This window comes from Copadichromis virginalis, linkage group LG19 (genome assembly GCF_057382275.1).
Source record: "Copadichromis virginalis isolate Kocher_CV1m ecotype Utaka linkage group LG19, C_Virginalis_male_GT1.1, whole genome shotgun sequence".
NCBI lineage: Eukaryota > Metazoa > Chordata > Actinopteri > Cichliformes > Cichlidae > Copadichromis > Copadichromis virginalis.
This window is the reverse complement of record NC_140636.1, coordinates 14,302,016-14,321,659: the sequence shown is the minus strand read 5'-3', so window position 1 is coordinate 14,321,659 and position 19,644 is coordinate 14,302,016. Positions and strand designations below refer to the sequence as shown.

Here is a 19,644-nt window from a genome sequence, read left to right as displayed (position 1 = left end):
AAAAACTCAACTAAGAAGTGTAATGATCCTGATCACAGACATAAAAGGAGTCTGTACAAAAATGAGCTGTATAAATTAAATGCTACCTATAAGGAGAAACACAGAGAACATTTGAGAAAGATGTATAGAGAAAGTGCTAAAATTAGAGAGAGAAAAAGAGAACGTGTCATAAGGACATATAGAGACAATCCCCTATTCAGAGATAAGCAGAAGGAACGTATAACAAGAACGTATAGAGAGTCTCCTATATTCAGAGAAAAGCAGAAGGAACGTATAACAAGAACATATAGAGAGTCTACCATATTCAGAGAAAAGCAGAAGGAACGTGTAACAAGAACATATAGAGAGTCTCCTATATTCAGAGAAAAGCAGAAGGAACGTATAACAAGAACATATAGAGAGTCTCCTATATTCAGAGAAAAGCAGAAGGAACGTGTAACAAGAACATATAGAGAGTCTCCCATATTCAGAGAAAAGCAGAAGGAACGTGTAACAAGAACATATAGAGAGTCTCCCATATTCAGAGAAAAGCAGAAGGAACGTGTAACAAGAACATATAGAGAGTCTCCCATATTCAGAGATAAGCAGAAAGAGCGTATAAGAAGAATATACAGAACTTGTGCTGAATTCAGAGAAAAACATAAAGCTTACATGAGGTCATATGTATATAACCTATATAAAGAAAGTGAAGAATTTAAAAAGAAAAAACTATCTTACATGACTAAGCGTTATGGAGAAGAGAGACGATTTCAGCAACAACACAAGGACAATATGAGAGAACGAATGAGAGTAAAATATTGGAACGGTTTTTCTTTCAGACAGATGCATAATATCAGATGTGCAATGAATATAAAACGGAAATATCGCCAGATGCATCGACCAGCTGAGACTTTACAGTGTCATCCAGAGAACACTTTAATGAATGAGGCCATATCTTGTTTCAGATCAAACATTAAGTCAGCACCATCTTATGTTTGTACTGTTTGTCTAAAAGCTTCTTTTCCTAATCAGGTGAAAATCTGCAAAAGACAAAATTACTCAAAACACCAGACTGTAGCTCATCAGTGTCTAACTGGTAAATATGTTCATGTGTGTGATGAAGCATGTCATGATCACTGCAGCTTTCCTGTTGAGAGAAAAAAAGAGTATATCTGTCACACATGTCACAGTTCCCTCAAAAGTGGATGCATGCCCAGGCTTGCTGCTGTTAATGGTTTAGAACTGCAGGATATTCCAGCTGAACTTTGTGATCTCAACATTCTGGAGAGACATCTGATTGCCAAATGCATACCATTTGCTAAGATTATTCCTCTTCCAAAGGGGAGACAGAGACTCATACGTGGTAATGTGGTGTGTGTACCATCTGAGGTCCAACAAACAGTTGACAGTTTACCGAGGATCAGAAGCCAATCACAGATCATGAGGGTGAAATTGAAAAGACGACTGTGCTACAAAGGCCATCAGCTGTTCCAGACTGTCACCTGGTCTAAACTCATTCAAGCTCTGCGTAAACTGAAACAAATTCATCCACAGTACACAGATATTGTTATCAGAGATGATGCATTGCTTTGTGATCCAACGTTACCTGATGATGACAGCAGTGATGAAGCCAGCATGGCAAGTGATGATTATAATGAAGCAGATTTAATGGAAATTGACAACTATGAAAAAGATGCCCTTTTGTGTGAAAGTGAGTCTCAAAGTGACCAAGATATTAATATGCAATCCTGTGATGAACAACCAGAGGAACAAAATCCAGATGAACCAGAAAGTGATTTGAGCAATGGAGGTTTTGCTCTAGAAAGTTGTCTGCAGCCTGTAGACATTTCAGAAGAGATTCTCTGTTTCACTGATAACACATATTGTGTGGCTCCTGCAGAAAGAAACAATCCTGTTAGCTTCTTCAGAACTCCTCATTTGGAAGCCATGGCATTTCCTGTGCAGTTTCCTACTGGTCAGAATACACTGGATGAAAAGAGACGTCTCAAGCTCACACCAAGTGCTTACTTCAAGTCAAGGCTTTTCAACATTGATGCAAGATTTGCTAAAGACACAAATTACTTGTTTTTCTCACAGTTTGTCACTGAAATACATTTGGCTAATTCCAGCATGACAATACAGCTAAGGAAAGGTAAAACTATGACCAAAGATGGACGCAAAATCACATCAGGAATGTTACAAAGTAAGACAGAAGTAGAGAAGCTGGTAAGAAATAAAGATGCAATCAGATTTATGCAGCCACTCAGAGGAACTCCAGCTTACTGGCAGAAAACTACCAGAGATCTATTCAGCATGGTTCGCCAAATAGGAACACCTCAGTTCTTTGTCACTTTCTCTGCTGCTGAGATGAGATGGCCTGAAGTGATTCAAGCAATAAAGAGACAGCAAGGTGAAGAGGTTGATTTTGAAGCCCTGGACTGGTCAGAAAAGTGTGAAATTCTAAGATCAAATCCAGTAACCACCATGCGAATGTTTGATAAACGTGTTGAGGCTTTGTTCAGAGATTTGCTTTTTTCTCCTGCACAGCCCCTTGGTGAGATCATTGATTACTTTTACAGAGTTGAGTTCCAGCACAGAGGTAGTCCACATATACACATGTTGCTGTGGATTCGAGAAAAGGTAGAAGCAGATGTGGATGATGACCAAACTGTCTGTGACTTTGTGGACAGATACATCTCAGCTCAACTCCCTGATCCAGAAAAACAACCTGAACTGCACAAAAAAGTCACTGAGCTACAAAAGCACAGCAAAAACCACACAAAGACATGCTTTAAGAGTGTGAACTCTGGTTGTAGATTTGGGTTTCCCAAACCACCAGCCACAAGAACAATGATTGTGAGACAGGATGAGGATTCAGACACTGAAGCTGCAAAAGCCAAACTCAGACCTTTGTTGAACCTGCTGAAGGAACCTGAAGCTGCTTCCCTCACCATAGAGCAGATTCTGTCACGATGCAACTTAACAATGAATGAGTATGAACAATGCCTCCAAGACATAAACAAGAAAACAGCTCTGATTCTGAAACGTGACCCAAATGAGTGTTGGATCAACAATTACAACCCAGACCTGCTTGAAGCCTGGAACTCTAATTTAGATGTCTCATTCATTTTGAATGCCTATTCATGTATAGAATACCTCTGTAAATATATAACAAAGAAAGAATCTGGCCTCTCTGAATACCTGAAGACAGTTATTGACAACTCTGATAAGAACACCGTCAATGAATGTGATGAAATGAGAGCTGTGATGCAAGCTTACTCAAAAAAGAGAGAAATCAGCGCACAGGAGTGTGTGACTCGAGTCTGTGGCCTAAAAATGAAAAAATGTTCCCGCAGTGTTGTATTTGTACCAACAGATGATAACCCAGTAAAAATGAGTCGGCCCATGAGCTTCCTGGAAAGCACAACACACGACAGTTGTAATATTTGGATGACAAGTTTGAGTGATAAATACAAATGCAGACCTGAGACCCCAGAATATGAGGAAATGTCACTGGCTGATTTTGCTGCCTTGTGCAGGTTGGTGAGTGGTCCAAATGAAGGAAAAGATGTGCTTCCTCTTCTAAACCAGCTTGGATTTGTACAAAGGCGAAAGAATGATAAACCAGCTATAATCAGATATTACCACTGTTCACAGGAAAAAGATCCTGAGCAATATTATGGTCGACTGTTGAGACTTTACCTTCCACACAGATCAGAGCAGGAACTGAAACCACAAGGGTTCCAAACCTATCAGTCCTTCTACAACTCAGGTTTTGTACGACTTCCATGTTCAGACCACAGTGAGTCTGTGAAACGGATTGTGAAAAGAAATAAAGACAAGTATGAGAAGAACTCTGAGGATATTGAGAGTGCACTGGAAGAGTTTGAACAAAATAGGGATGTTGTGATTGATGAATGGTGTAATCTTGCTCCTGAATCTGAAGTTGTGAGGCTGCAATGCGATGAGAATCTTCCTGAGAGACATTCTGATGATGAGAACGAACAGGAGAATGTTCCCGACTACAGTCGTCAGTCTGATGCTGTAACAAAGATCAGAGCCGTCAGAGAACAACCTGCAGTAGATCCAGCCGTGGTACGTGTAATGTATCAGAATCTGAACCAGAAGCAGGCCTGCGTGTTCTATGCCATAAGAGACTGGTGTATTCAGCGAGTTTGTGGTTTGAACCCAGATCCATTTTTCTTCTATATCAACGGTGGTGCAGGAACTGGAAAGTCACATCTGATTAAGTGTATTCATTCTGAAGCATCAAAGATCCTGAGCAGACTGCCTGCTAATGCAGAAGAAGCTGACATATCAAATCCAACTGTTTTACTGACTTCATTTACCGGTACAGCAGCTTTTTCTATCAGTGGCTCTACGTTACATTCTCTACTGAAACTACCCAGGAGTCTGAAACCACCCATTCAAGGACTTGGTAACCAACTGGATGAAGTCAGATCTGAGCTGATGAATGCTGAAATTATTGTTATTGATGAGATTTCAATGGTTTCAAAACCCCTTTTTGCCTATGTGGATGCAAGACTGAAACAAATCAAAGGCACTCAGAGACCTTTTGGTGGAATGTCAGTTTTAGCTGTTGGAGATTTTTACCAGCTGCCACCAGTGCGACAGTCTAAACCTCTCTGTGTTTACGATCCAGAACAGATTGACCTATGGCAGGAACATTTTCAGATGATCACTCTAACCGAGATCATGCGTCAGAAAGATGATGTGGCCTTTGCAGAGATGCTGAACAGGATTAGAGTCAAAGAAAAGACAGATGAGCTTTCTCAGTGCGACAGAGATTTGTTGTCACAGGCTGTGACTGCACCAGAAGAATGTCCAACTGAGGTCTTACACATTTATGCCACCAACAAGAATGTGGAATCCCATAACATAGATACCCTGAAGAAGCTTCATTCAAACATCATAATAATCAATGCAGACGATTTCCAGAAGGATAAATGTACAGGCAGAATGGAACGAAGAGACAAACCATTTACAGGTGGGCGAAATGATTTACCTGACACTCTGAATGTTGCTGAAGGAGCTCGAGTCATGCTGACCAGAAACTTGGACACACTAAACGGTTTAGTCAACGGTGCTTTTGGTATACTGGTAAAGGTGGTGAGATCTGAAAATGATGGACACATAATTAAACTGGGGCTCAGGATGGACAACCGGCAGCCTATGAGACACAACCGCAGTGCTAATGCAGCTTCTGATGATCTGGTTTACATTGAGAGAGCAGAGGAGAGTCTGAAGTTTAAAGGAGCAGTACGCAGACAGTTTCCTGTAAAGCTAGCATTCGCCTGCACAATTCACAAAACTCAGGGTCTTACAACACAGACAGCTGTAGTTTCAATGAAGAACATTTTTGAACCAGGTATGGCTTACGTTGCTCTCAGCAGGGTGACGTCTCTCAGTGGACTCTATTTGCAGGACTTGGATGAGAAAAAGATTTACGCCAATCCCGAGGTAACTGCAGCGCTCCAAACCATGAGACAAGCCAGTGTTGAGGAAATGATGCCTCTTCTTCAGGTCAGAGAAACAGCCAGCAGACTTGACACTCTTACACTGATCCATCACAATACAGAGGGTTTGCCATCTCACATCAGTGACATCAAGAGTCATCATGAAATGTGTTTAGCAGATGTTTTGTGTCTCACTGAGTCTCACCTTCAAGGCTCCTTTGTTGCAGACAGTCTTCATTTGGATGGCTACACCATGTTCAAACGCAACAGACATGTGTCCTACACAAACTTTCCTCACATGGCCAGCAGAAGTGGTGGGGGAGTTGTTGTGTATTTGAGGAATCATTTTCAGGTTCAGGTAAAACAGTATCTGCATAATGTCACTGATCTTGAGTTTTTAGTGTTGAAGGTTCAGGCTCCATTCCCTGCACTCATTGCTGTTGTGTACAGACCCCCTGACTACAGTTTGACACCATTCATGCAAAACCTGGTAAGTCTTTTAGATTCACTTGAAATAATGGACTGTCACCCAATAATTGTGTGTGGAGATTTTAATGAGAACCAGTTGCAGAGTGGAAGAAAACAGATTCTGGAGCAGTTTCAGTCGAGAGGGTATTCACAGCTGATCACTTCTGCCACTACAGACAAGAACACCCTGCTTGACCTCATTTTTATTTCTCAGCCACAGAAATGTCTGTATTCAGGTGTTCTGAGATCATATTACAGTTACCACAACCCTGTCTTTTGTGTCCTGTCCTCGAGCCAATCATGAAGTCGTCTGGTGAGTTTTGAAACAATTACAGATCATGTTTGTTACAGAGTTTACTGATTGTAGAGCATGAAAAAGATTTTTCATTGAAAAAAGGGTCTTCCCTACTCTGTCTGTCAGAAGACCCTTTCTTATTGCAATGTTATTAATCATTTCACCAAATCATTGCTGAACTTCATGCAGAGCAGAGAACATCTGCTATCATGCACCTCTGATCTGAAATGTGCTGCAACATTTGATAAACCAACATCATGTTTTAAATGACTAAATCTTTTTACTATGACGTATGTAGCTCAACAAACGAGATCTTCCCCTCCAAGGGCTTTAAAATATGAAATAGTAAATAAATAAATCCCAGATAAATGCAGGTATTTATTATGATGACATACACGAATAAATACAGACAATTATATTTTCTTGATTATAGTAGATTTTGTAGAATCAAAAGTTTTTGTGATGAATGAGTTTTTGCTTATCATGTTTTACAGGTAAAAAATGTCAAAAGTTTTAAACTATCTTTAGGCTACCAGAGATGTCTATAATGATACATTATGTAGAGAAAAACATTAGTACAGCTTACAGAATATGTATAAAAACTGATTTAGAAGTAAATGGATAGTTTTCTGAAAGTTCCCGACTACAGTTTAACACCACCCACCCAGCTCAGCCCCCAAGTGTCTATGTAATGCTGGTATGGTGTGTGAGTTTGACTTGGCCTTTATCCGGGTGGGTTTGGGTTTGGGTGGATAAAGGCCAAGTCAGAATGCTCTGAGCAGCTGGAAAAAGCTGCTAATAAACAAAGACATCAGAAAGTGTGGGCTTTAGGTGTAGCCCCCGCTTTCTGATGCACTAATTAAACTTAGTAACCGACACCCCATACCAGCATTACATAGACACTTGGGGGCTGAGCTGGGTGGGTGGTGTTATAAGCACGTGTTTTGTTAGATATATTTTTTCAGATAGGGCACAGTCTCCTTTGTGGGAAAACCTTCAAACTTCACCATCCTCAGCTGAAACAACAACATCTTAACACCATCTTCATGAACTGCTGAGCCAAACCTGATCCATCAGTGCTGGACTGCACAGATAACTACATGCCACAAGGAGACTGCTGTGTTATGAACTGCCATACCAGTGTGTCTTCAATGGAGAAGATGACACACCCATCACCTGACCTCCTGCCTGATCTGGAGACCATCATCATGCTGCCACACTACAACCTCTGAGACCATCAATGATGACTCCTACTGAGGAAACTGTATTTCCTGTCAGAGATGCTCAGTGATCCTCAGAGCAGAGAGAGGTATGATTCTTTATCTTTGATAAAAAATGTCAGTGTTTTTAATTCAATTAATTAATTAAAATCCTGTTTATTGAATAAACAATTCCACACTCAAATGATTATACTTGTTGACACTTTTTGAGTTTTAATTGACATTATGGATTACAAATCTATGCTTTTTCTACTCTGTCTCTCTGTGCAGGTATTGCTGTCTTCTGAGTTCTTCAGTGTCCCAACTGAGACATTCAAACCTCATTGCAGAGCTCATGTCTTTCCTCACCATCATGTAAGTGTGAGATTGCTCTGGATTCTGGTTATGTGGCCCGCAGCACCTATAAGGTATTTCAATATTGTTCATTGTATAACTTATTTGTAGTTTTTAGGCCTTAACACAAATAAAATGTTCCTTTTTCTGTATTTTTTAGAACAAGCTCGTCCAGTGTGCCTGCATTCCAGCTTCACAGAAAAGAACATCAGACACCAGCGAGGGAGGATAAGAAAGACAGACACAACAACATTGTCATCCCCTATGTGGCCGGTGTATCAGAAAAACTCAGGAGAGTTTTCTCCAAATACGACATCCCAGTGTACTTCAGACCCAGCAAAACACTCAGACAGAAACTGGTTCACCTGAAAGACAAAACTCCTAAACACAAACTTAACAATGTGGTGTATGCTGTACAGTGCAGCGAGGAATGCCCAGACTTCTACATCGAAGAGACCAAACAGCCACTTCACCAGCGCATGGCACAACACAGAAGAGCCACCTCCACAGGACAAGACTCAGCAGTTCATCTGCATCTAAAGGACAAAGGTCACTCTTTGAGGATGCCAATGTTCACATTTTGGATAGATGGAGGAGTGAAAGAAGCCATTTACGTCCACTGTGAGCGACCATCTTTGAACAGAGGCGGTGGTTTACAACACCAACTGTCTGCCATCTATAATCCAGTTTTGAGTTCCCTCCCCAGACACTGTAACGTCCACTCACATCCTGGGAGTGGGCGTGGGTGATTTCCTGACCTCAGGAAATCACATGATAGGGTGGGGCCAGGTTTCACAATGAGCTCACCCAAAACCCTGGCTGATTGGGACCCACACCCACTTTCACACCTTGGCTCATGTGATTAGGTAGAGGATCATCAGGGGGTTCTTTGTCCCTGTTTGTGGAGAAACTCACATTGGGTTTAAATCTGGGACTCTCCACCATTGACCCTTAGAACTGAAGAAGCTTCTCGGATGAGAGGTGAAACGTCTTCAAGAAACTCAAAGAAGTCCAGACGCTTTTCTTTCCAAGCTCCTTAGACTTCACTTGTGTTAATTACATTTTATTTGTTGTTGTTTTCTTTTAGATTTATATGCAGTGATTGGATGTGGTGGAGCTTTGTTAACCGCGTGGAAAACATCTGTTTGTGATGATATTTACAATGAGGCTTTAAGGTGATAGTTTCCATGTAATTTCAATCCTTTTACTAAGCAAAAACATGTTTGCAATTAACATATTTTTTCAGTTTTGTCTTTTGGATTTATGGTTAACATTCCTCTGTGACAGCAAATACTAAACTGGTCCAAGTAACCAGCATATCATTGGTCAAAGGCAAAAAGGACCACATGTCACACTAGCAATGAATTTGTGACTGTGTTTGTGTTAGTATAGAGTAGGTCTAACAGTGGTTTTCCACATCTGCTCTAATATATATAGATAATGGGTCAGACATATAAAGTCATTTTGAAAAGTTCATAAAGGTCATTTATATGTGTTCCTCTTTATCATTTTATATCAGGTCACACAGCTGACTTGAGTTTTGATCAGAGTAGAACCATAACATTCATGCTAATGGTTCTACTGTTTACAGTTACTTTATGATGGATTTCACCCTGGTCACAGCACTATGTGAAAAGCTGTTAGAGGTAAAGTTAAGCCAATTAATACCTCATCATAAGTCACTCTCTAATGCAGGGCAGTGATTATTATTCACTGTAATTTATTCCACAACAATGTTCTTTATTTGATTCTTTAAATATGCACATCGATTGTTTGGCTGTGTGACTCTCCACACCTGAAATATATCACAATGTGGACTTCATTTCGACAGTATTTTGTAGATTGGTACCATATTTATCATCAAATCATCTTGTGCATTTATTAACTAAATGTTGTTTGTTTTTGTTTTTTTGTTTGTTTGTTTGGGGTTTTTTTGTTGCCATTTTTACATTTCACCAACTGTGTAAATTCTGCAATTTTACTTTGGTTTTGTTTCACATCAGTTTATCTGCTGGCTGGTAATCCTGTCTTCCTTCTCTCACCCCAACCGGTCGCAGCAGATGGCCGCCCCTCCCTGAGCCTGGTTCTGCTGGAGGTTTCTTCCTGTTAAAAGGGAGTTTTTCCTTCCCACTGTCGCCAAAGTGCTTGCTCATAGGGGGTCATATGATTGTTGGGTTTTTCTCTGTATCTATGAAGCGCCTTAAGGCGACTTTTGTTGTGAATTGGCGCTATATAAATTTAATTGAATTGGTTTTCTTCCTTTTCTAATGTTTCTGGTCATTTTTCACAGTTAAACAAGTAACTTTGAGGTTACTTCATCATTTTTAGCTTTTATCTGTTTACAGTTTTTTCCTAATAATTACATTTCTGCAAAATTATAGCAGTTCTGATAAGTTGTAATATTTCTGCCAAGTTATTAATTTTCTACTAAATTATATCATTTCTGCTAAGTTATGTTATTCTAAATTATTACATTTCTGCTAAGTTGTAGCTTCTGGTAAATTACAACATTTCTGCTGAATTGTTATGTTTCTTCTAAGTTATTGCATTTCTGCTAAGTTATTGCATTTTTGTTAACTTGATGTTGTTCTGCAAAGTTATTAAAATTTCAACAACTTTTTAAAAACTAGCTTTGATTTCTTCAGCTTCTTCAGCTATTTTCAACTATCTTCAGCAGACAGCTTCAGCTTTACAATTTCTGCAACTTTTCAGCTTTTTCAGCTACTTTTTGCATGCAGCTTCAGCTTTAAAGCATCCACACTGCATTTTCGCAGGAAATGCAAATTTTTCTAGTTGTGTGGATGCTTTAAGCATCCACACTATTGAGTTCCTGTTTCTCTTTATTCTTTATTATTATTCTTCAAGTTGCTCGTTTTTCGTCCGCTAACTACTTCCACAATTTTTGTGCTATTTTCACCGTTCAAATTTTAAACTATTCTGCTATTTCTGCTAATGTGTGCTATGACTTTTGGTATTTTCTGCTATTATACTTTTTAAAATATTAAGCTTTTTTCCTTTAATTTGTCCCATTGAAATGAATGGGAAACTTCTGCAAACTTCTGCAATTCTGCTAAATTTTGCTTGTTTTTGAAACTTAACTACTTCCTCATACTTTCACCTAGAAAAACCATTCAAACTTTAAAATGTTCACAAATTATTGGGCTATTCATGTATGATTCAGCTTTTTCAAATCTTTTACCGTTTTACTTTTATGCCTCTTAAAGTTTTCAGTTGCAAAATTGTGATTTTTCACAAAATACATGCGTTGTTATGGTTGCTATGCTCTTGGCTTCCAGTGTGACACTGAAGCTTTTGCAGTCTTCTCTTCATGTCCGAACAACTTCTTGCTACTTGCTCATTTTTCACTCAACTTCCACAAATTATACATCAAAACGTAGGTATTTTTGCTGGCTTTCAGAACATGTCACTATCATTGTTGTGGGATTTATAGAATTTTGGCAAATCTCCTCAGACCAACACAAGGTCTCAAAACTCTCCATATAAAGTCAATGGAGAGCTTGTTCAAAATCACCGCTGCATTTCTGTAATGAGAGGCATATTCGAATCGTCATATCTCCTTAACGAAGCGACTTTAAGACATGAGGCTTGTCCCGGTATATCTTCAGACACTCCTGACGCTCACAATTCAAGAATTTCTTTCTCACCTATTACCGTTCTGAAATGAGTTGGACTTGTTTGAGGGTAGGAAATTCGTCCTTCGCTCAGATTTCTTCAGATTTCAAACTGTGGAAATGAACCACTTTTTTCTCTCGTCATAACTTTTTGTTGGATTTCCACAGAGACCTGAAAATTTCCATGACTGTTCACCAACGCCTGCTGTCTCTTACGGTGAAAGAATGATATCGATACTCCAAATAGTTTTAGAGTTACAAAGCGTTGTTTGAGGGCAAGTCAAGGCAGTTTTTGCTTCGCTCTGCTCAGTTATGGTGCATTAGAAGTCAAATATCTTTAATAATTCATATTTTAATGATAAATTGTTAACACTGGAAGATTCCCCCATCTCTTCTGAACAAAACGGTGTAAGAATGACCGCTCTAGCCCCTACGGTTAGGAAATTATGGTCATTTGTTTGAGGGGAGTCCTCACTATGAGAAATAGGCTGCAATAATCCTGTGCCTCTCTGTCCTGCGTGTGTAAAAAGATGCACCTGTTTTGGCGGGAAAACGTAAACAGCCACTCTGATTGGTGGATTTAAATTCGGCAGCTCTCTCCCTCTGTGTGTGTGTGTGTGTGTGTTTAGTGGGAGAGAGAGAACCCTGCCCTTATTTGGCAGCATGTCATTGTAGGATTTAAATTGAATATAGTTAGACTGGTTGACTGGATTAGAGCCTGTGTTTGTGTGTCCCTCTGTGCATTTGTGTTCCAATATGCCTCCATATTTGTAATTTTGTAAGTTATTACTATTCTGCTAAATCATAGTATTTCTGCTTTTCATAAGATTTGTGCCTAATATAGTATTTCTGCTAAATTATAGTATTTATTATTTTTATAGGATTTGTGCCAAACATAGTATTTCTGCTAAATTATAGTATTTCTGCTTTTTACACTATTTGTGCCTAATATAGTATTTCTGCTTTTTATAGGATTTGTGCCTAATATAGTATTTCTGCTTTTTATAGGATTTGTTCCTAACATAGTATTTCTGCTAAATTATAGTATTTCTGCTTTTTATACTATTTGTTCTAAATTATAGTATTTCTGCTTTTTATAGGATTTGTGCTTAATATAGTATTTCTGCTAAATTATAGTTTTTCTTCTTTTTATAGTATTTTTGCTAAAACATAGTATTTCTACTAAATGTAGTATTTATGCTTAATAATAGTATTTCTATATATTTCTGCCAGGTCCCCAGGCAGCCAATCCTCTGTGAGGACTGAGACATTCAAATTTTCAAATCAGGGCCTGCACAGTTTCCCAGCCAATCAAATAAGTGTCCTGAGGCATTCAAATTTGCATATTGGGGCCTTCGTGGCTTCTAAGCCAGCCAATCATATCTGAGGGCTGAGGAATTCAAATCCACAAATCAGGGCCTGCACAGCTTCCCAACCAGCCAATCACATATGTGGTCTCAGACATTCAAATTTGCATATTGGGGAATTCGTGGCTTCTAAGTCAACAAGTCATCCATGTCATATATCTCTAAAAATTCATATTTTAATATTAAATTGTCAACACTTGAAGATTCCCCCATCTCTTCTGAACAAAACGGTGTAAGAATGACCGCTCTAGCCCCTACAGTTTGGAAATTATGGTCATTTGTTTGAGGGGAGTCCTCACTATGAGAAATAGGCTGCAATAATCCTGTGCCTCTCTGTGCTGCGTGTGTAAAAAGATGCACATGTTTTGGCGGGAAAAAGTACACAGGCTCTCTGATTGGTGGATTCAAATTCAGCAGCTCCCAGGCTGACCTAGAAACTTACTTCTCTCTCCCTGTGCATTTTTTTGCTGATTTTTTCATTTAACAAGTATATTTGAGGGACCCTCAGCATGTTCAGCATTTTTTCAGCTGTCCATTTTGCTTTTCCAATTTTTCTGTTTAACTTATTACTATTGTGCTAAATCATACTATTTCTGCTATTTTATAAGATTTGTGCCTAATATAGTATTTCTGCTAAATTACAGTATTTCTGCTTTTTATACTATTTGTGCTAAAACATAGTATTTCTACTAAATGTAGTATTTATGCTTAATCATACTATTTCTGCTTTTTATGGGATTTGTGCCTAATATAGTATTTCTGCTTTTTATAGGATTTTTGCTCAAACATAGTATTTCTACTAAATGTAGTGTTTATGCTTAATCATCCTATTTCTGCTTTTTATAGGATTTGTGCTTAATATAGTATTTCTGCTAAATTATAGTATTTCTGCTTTTTATAGTATTTGTGCTAAAATATAGTATTTTTACTAAATGTAGTATTTATGCTTAATCATAGTATTTCTATATATTTCTGCCAGGTCCCCAGGCAGCCAATCCTCTGTGAGGACTTAGACATTCAAATTTTCAAATCAGGGCCTGCACGGTTTCCCAGCCAATCATATATGTGTCCTGAGGCATTCAAATTTGCATATTGGGGCCTTCATGGCTTCTAAGCCAGCCAATCATATCAGGGCTGAGGAATTCAAATCCACAAATCAGGGCCTGCACGGCTTCCCAGCCAGCCAATCATGTATGTGGGCTCCAGGTATTCAAATTTGCATATTGGGGAATTCGTGGCTTCTAAGTCAACAAGTCATCCATGTCATATATCTCTAAAAATTCATATTTTAATGATAAATTGTCAACACTTGAAGATTCCCCCATCTCTTCTGAACAAAACGGTGTAAGAATGACCCTTCTAGCCCCTACGGTTAGGAAATTATGGTCATTTGTTTGAGGGGAGTCGTCACTATGAGAAATAGACTGCAAAAATCCTGTGTGTCTCTGTGCTGCGTGTGTAAACAGAAGCACCTGTTTTGGCGGGAAAGAGTGCACAGCCTCTCTGATTGGTGGATTCAAATTCAGCAGCTCTCTCCCTCTGTGTGTGTGTGTGTGTGTGTGTGTGTGTGTGTGTGTGTGTGTGTGTGTGTGTGTGACAGAGAGAGAGAGAGAGAGAGAGAGAGAGAGAGAGAGAAAGCCTTTTAATGGGATGATCTCATTGTAAGATTCAAATTCAATATATTTAGACTGGTTGACTGAATTGGATCTTGTGTGTGTGTCTCTCTGTGCATGTGTGTTTCCTCATGTGTGCATATTTGTAATTGTGTGGCTGTCATAAATTTTTTTTGCAGATTTTTGTCATATAACTAGTATATTTGAGGGAACCTCAGCATGTTCAGCATTTTTTCAGCTGTCCATTTTGCTTTTCCAATTTTTCTGTTTAACTTATTACTATTGTGCTAAATAATACTATTTCTGCTATTTTATAAGATTTGTGCTTAATATACTATTTCTGCTTTTATAGGATTTGTGCTTAATATAGTATTTCTGCTTTTTATAAGATTTGTGCTTAATATAGTATTTCTGCTAAATGTAGTATTTATGCTTAATCATACTATTTCTGCTTTTCATAGGATTTGTGCTTAATATAGTATTTCTGCTAAATTTAGTATTTCTGATTAATTATAGTCTTTCTACTAAATCATAGTACAGTATTTCTGCTTTTTATGGGATTTGTGCTAAAACAAAGTATTTCTACTAAATGTAGTATTTATGCTTAATCATACCATTTCTGCTTTTTATAGGATTTGTGCTTAATATAGTATTTCTGCTAAATTATAGTATTTTTGCCAAATTATAATATTTGTGCTAAAACATAGTCTTAATTTAAAATTACAATATTCATAGTTCATCACAGTGTCTCTGGTAAATCACAATATTTCTGCTCTGTTGTACTATTTTTCTAAATCATAGTGTTTCTGTAATGTTTAAGTATTTTTGGCTAAATATATTCTTTCTGTTATCTTATACTATTTCTCCTAAATTCTTGTATGTTTGAGAAGTTATCATGTTTCTGGTAAGTTACAATATTTCTGCTAAATTCTGCTATGCTATTGTATTTCTGCCAAGTATTATGTTTCCTCTAAGATATTGCAGTTCTGCTAAGTTATTCCATTTTAGCAAACTTCTTTTGCTTCTGCAAAGTTTTTACAATTTCTGTAACTTTTCAGCTTTTTCAGCTACTTTTTGCATACAGCTTCAGCTTTAAGCATCCACACTGCATTTTCGCAGGAAATGCAAATTTTTCTAGTTATTATTATTATTCTAGTTGCTTCCGTACACTTTTCGCCGTTAAACTACTTCCACAATTTTCAGCCGATTTTCACCGTTCAAATTTTAAACTATTCAGCTATTTTTGCTAATTCCTGCTATGATTTTTGCTATTTTTAACTATTATACTTTTTAAAATATTCCACTTTTTTCCTTTAATTTGTCCCATTGAAATGAATGGGAAACTTCAGCAATTCTGCTAAAATTTGCCTGTTTTTGAAACTTAACTACTTCCTCATATTTTCACCTAGAACAACCATTCAAATTTTAAAATGTTCACAAATTATTTGGCTATTCAGGTATGATTCAGCTTTTTCAAATCTTTTACTGTTTTACTTTTATGCCTCTTAAAGTTTTGAGTTGCAAAATTGTGATTTTTCACAAAATACATGTGTTGTTATGGTTGCTATGCTCTTGGCTTCCAGTGTGCCACTGAAGGTTTTGCAATTTTCACTTCATGTCCGAACAACTTCCTGCTACTTGCTCAATTTTCACTCAACTTCCACAAATTATACATCAAAACGTAGGTATTTTTGCTGGCTTTCAGAAAATGTCACCATCATTGTTGTGGGATTTATAGAATTTTTGCAAATCTCCTCAGACTAACACAAGGTCAGAAAACTCTCCATATAAAGTGAATGGAGAGCTTGTTCAAAATCACCGCTGGATTTCTGTAATGAGAGGCATATTCGAATCGTCATATCTCCTTAACGAAGCAAAGTTAAGACATGAGGCTTGTCCCCGAATATCTTCAGACACCCCTGACGCTCACAATTCAAGAATTTCTTTCTCACCTATTACCGTTCTGAAATGAGTTGGACTTGTTTGAGGGTAGGAAATTCGTCCTTCGCTCAGATTTCTTCAGATTTCAAACTGTGGAAATGAACCACTTTTTTCTCTCGTCATAACTTTTTGTTGGATTTCCACAGAGACCTGAAAATTTCCATGATTGTTCACCAAAGCCTGCTGTCTCTTACGGTGAAAGAATGATATCGATACTCCAAATAGATTTCGAGTTAGAAAGCGTTGTTTGAGGGCAAGTCAAGGCAGTTTTTGCTTCGCTCTACTCAGTTATGGTGCATTACAAGTCAAATATCTTTAATAATTCATATTTTAATGATAAATTGTAAACACTGGAAGATTCCCCCATCTCTTCTGAACAAAACGGTGTAAGAATGACCGCTCTAGCCCCTACGGTTTGGAAATTATGGTCATTTGTTTGAGGGGAGTCCTCACTATGAGAAATAGGCTGCAATAATCCTGTGCCTCTCTGTGCTGCGTGTGTAAAAAGAGGCACATGTTTTGGCGGGAAAAAGTACACAGGCTCTCTGATTGGTGGATTCGAATTCAGCAGCTCCCAGGCTGACCTAGAAACTTACTTCTCTCTCCCTGTGCATTTTTTTGCTGATTTTTTCATTTAACAAGTATATTTGAGGGACCCTCAGCATGTTCAGCATTTTTTCAGCTGTCCATTTTGCTTTTCCAATTTTTCTGTTTAACTTATTACTATTGTGCTAAATAATACTATTTCTGCTATTTTATAAGATTTGTGCCTAATATAGTATTTCTGCTAAATTACAATATTTCTGCTTTTTATACTATTTGTGCTAAAACATAGTATTTCTACTAAATGTAGTATTTATGCTTAATCATACTATTTCTGCTTTTTATGGGATTTGTGCCTAATATAGTATTTCTGCTTTTTATAGGATTTTTGCTCAAACATAGTATTTCTACTAAATGTAGTGTTTATGCTTAATCATCCTATTTCTGCTTTTTATAGGATTTGTGCTTAATATAGTATTTCTGCTAAATTATAGTATTTCTGCTTTTTATAGTATTTGTGCTAAAACATAGTATTTCTACTAAATGTAGTATTTATGCTTAATCATAGTATTTCTATATATTTCTGCCAGGTCCCCAGGCAGCCAATCCTCTGTGAGGACTGAGAAATTCAAATTTTCAAATCAGGGCCTGCACGGCTTCCCAGCCAATCATATATGTGTCCTGAGGCATTCAAATTTGCATATTGGGGCCTTCATGGCTTCTAAGCCAGCCAATCATATCTGAGGGCTGAGGAATTCAAATCCACAAATCAGGGCCTGCACAGCTTCCCAGCCAGCCAATCATATATGTGGGCTCCAGGTATTCAAATTTGCATATTGGGGAATTCGTGGCTTCTAAGTCAACAAGTCATCCGTGTGATATATCTCTAAAAATTCATATTTTAATGATAAATTGTCAACACTTGAAGATTCCCCCATCTCTTCTGAACAAAACGGTGTAAGAATGACCGTTCTAGCTCCTACGGTTAGGAAATTATGGTCATTTGTTTGAGGGGAGTCGTCATTATAAGAAATAGACTGCAATGATCCCGTGTCTCTCTGTGCTGCGTGTGTAAAAAGGATGCACCTGTTTTGGAGGGAAAGAGTGCACAGGCTCTCTGATTGGTGGATTCAAATTCAGCAGCTCCCAGGCTGACCTAGAAACTCACTTTTCTCTCCCTGTGTGTGTGTGTGTGTGTGTGTGTGTGTGTGTGTGTGTGTGTGTGTGTGTGACAGAGAGAGAGAGAGAGAGAGAGAGAGAGAGAGAGAAAGCCTTTTAATGGGATGATCTCATTCTAAGATTCAAATTCAATATATTTAGACTGGTTGACTGAATTGGATCTTGTGTGTGTGTCTCTCTGTGCATGTGTGTTTTCTTATGTGTACATATTTGTGATTGTGTGGCTGTTATAGATTTTTTTGCTGATTTTTTTCATTTAACAAGTATAGTTGAGGGACCTTCAGCATGTTCATCATTTTTTCAGCTGTCCATTTTTGCTTTTCCAATTTTTCTGTTTAAGTTATTACTATTGTGCTAAATCATACTATTTCTGCTATTTTATAAGATTTGTGCCAAATACCGTATTTCTGCCAAATATAGTATTTCTGATTAATTATAGTTTTTTCTACCAAATCATAGTACAGTATTTCTGCTTTTTATAGGGTTTGTGCTTAATATAGTATTTCTGCTAAATTATGGTATTTCTGCTTTTTATAGTATTTGTGCTAAATTATAGTATTTCTGCCAAATTATAATATTTGTGCTAAAACATAGTCTTAATTTAAAATTACAATATTCATAGTTCATCACAGTGTCTCTGGTAAATCACAATATTTCTGCTCTGTTGTACTATTTTTCTAAATCATAGTGTTTCTGTAATGTTTAAGTATTTTTGGCTAAATATATTCTTTCTGTTATCTTATACTATTTCTCCTAAATTCTTGTATTTTTGAGAAGTTATCATGTTTCTGGTAAGTTACAATATTTCTGCTAAATTCTGCTATGCTATTGTATTTCTGCCAAGTATTATGTTTCCTCTAAGATATTGCAGTTCTGCTAAGTTATTCCATTTTAGCAAACTTCTTTTACTTCTGCAAAGTTTTTACAATTTCTGCAACTTTTCAGCTTTTTCAGCTAGTTTTTGCATACAGCTTCAGCTTTAAGCATCCACACTGCATTTTCGCAGGAAATGCAAATTTTTCTAGTTATTATTCTAGTTGCTTCCGTACACTTTTCGCCGTTAAACTACTTCCACAATTTTCAGCCGATTTTCACCGTTCAAATTTTAAACTATTCAGCTATTTTTGCTAATTCCTGCTATGATTTTTGCTATTTTTAACTATTATACTTTTTAAAATATTCCACTTTTTTCCTTTAATTTGTCCCATTGAAATGAATGGGAAACTTCAGCAATTCTGCTAAAATTTGCTTGTTTTTGAAACTTAACTACTTCCTCATATTTTCACCTAGAACAACCATTCAAACTTTAAAATGTTCACAAATTATTGGGCTATTCAGGTATGATTCAGCTTTTTCAAATCTTTTACTGTTTTACTTTTATGCCTCTTAAAGTTTTGAGTTGCAAAATTGTGATTTTTCACAAAATACATGTGTTGTTATGGTTGCTATGCTCTTGGCTTCCAGTGTGCCACTGAAGGTTTTGCAATTTTCACTTCATGTCCGAACAACTTCCTGCTACTTGCTCAATTTTCACTCAACTTCCACAAATTATACATCAAAACGTAGGTATTTTTGCTGGCTTTCAGAAAATGTCACC

At 37.5% G+C, this 19,644-nt stretch overlaps 2 protein-coding genes across 5 annotated transcripts; both read left to right on the top strand.

Moving 5' to 3' along the window:
• The first annotated feature begins 454 nt into the window (after positions 1-454).
• Positions 455-5,968, top strand: LOC146685767 (uncharacterized). Of its 3 annotated transcripts, XM_085442223.1 has the most exons (3): positions 465-5,523; positions 5,684-5,814; positions 5,907-5,968. In XM_085442223.1, exons 1-2 carry the CDS (start codon positions 652-654, stop codon positions 5,792-5,794), a joined length of 4,983 nt encoding a protein of 1,660 aa, XP_085298349.1. In that variant the 5' UTR covers positions 465-651; the 3' UTR covers positions 5,795-5,814; positions 5,907-5,968. The 3 variants fall into 3 exon arrangements, with proteins under 3 accessions (XP_085298350.1, XP_085298349.1, XP_085298348.1); XM_085442224.1 differs by lacking the exons at positions 5,684-5,814; positions 5,907-5,968 and having other exon boundaries at positions 455-4,987; positions 5,425-5,485; XM_085442222.1 differs by having other exon boundaries at positions 476-5,814.
• Positions 5,969-6,232: 264 nt separating this feature from the next.
• On the top strand, positions 6,233-10,392 carry LOC146685766 (uncharacterized). Of its 2 annotated transcripts, none has more exons than XM_085442231.1 (3): positions 6,233-7,528; positions 7,728-7,793; positions 7,933-10,392. In XM_085442231.1, the coding sequence occupies exons 1-3, from the start codon at positions 7,500-7,502 to the stop codon at positions 8,519-8,521; spliced, it is 684 nt and encodes a 227-aa protein (XP_085298357.1). In that variant the 5' UTR covers positions 6,233-7,499; the 3' UTR covers positions 8,522-10,392. The 2 variants fall into 2 exon arrangements, with proteins under 2 accessions (XP_085298357.1, XP_085298356.1); XM_085442230.1 differs by having other exon boundaries at positions 7,710-7,793.
• Positions 10,393-19,644: the final 9,252 nt, after the last annotated feature.

Excerpts from the sequence above, each read along its gene's own strand:
- LOC146685767 (XM_085442222.1), top strand. The coding sequence starts at position 652 with ATGAGGTCATATGTATATAACCTATATAAAGAAAGTGAAGAATTTAAA.
- LOC146685766 (XM_085442230.1), top strand. The coding sequence starts at position 7,500 with ATGCTCAGTGATCCTCAGAGCAGAGAGAG. Across the intron at positions 7,529-7,709 it reads GATCCTCAGAGCAGAGAGAG|GTATTGCTGTCTTCTGAGTT; the intron begins GTATGATTCTTT and ends CTCTCTGTGCAG. Across the intron at positions 7,794-7,932 it reads ATGTCTTTCCTCACCATCAT|AACAAGCTCGTCCAGTGTGC; the intron begins GTAAGTGTGAGA and ends TGTATTTTTTAG.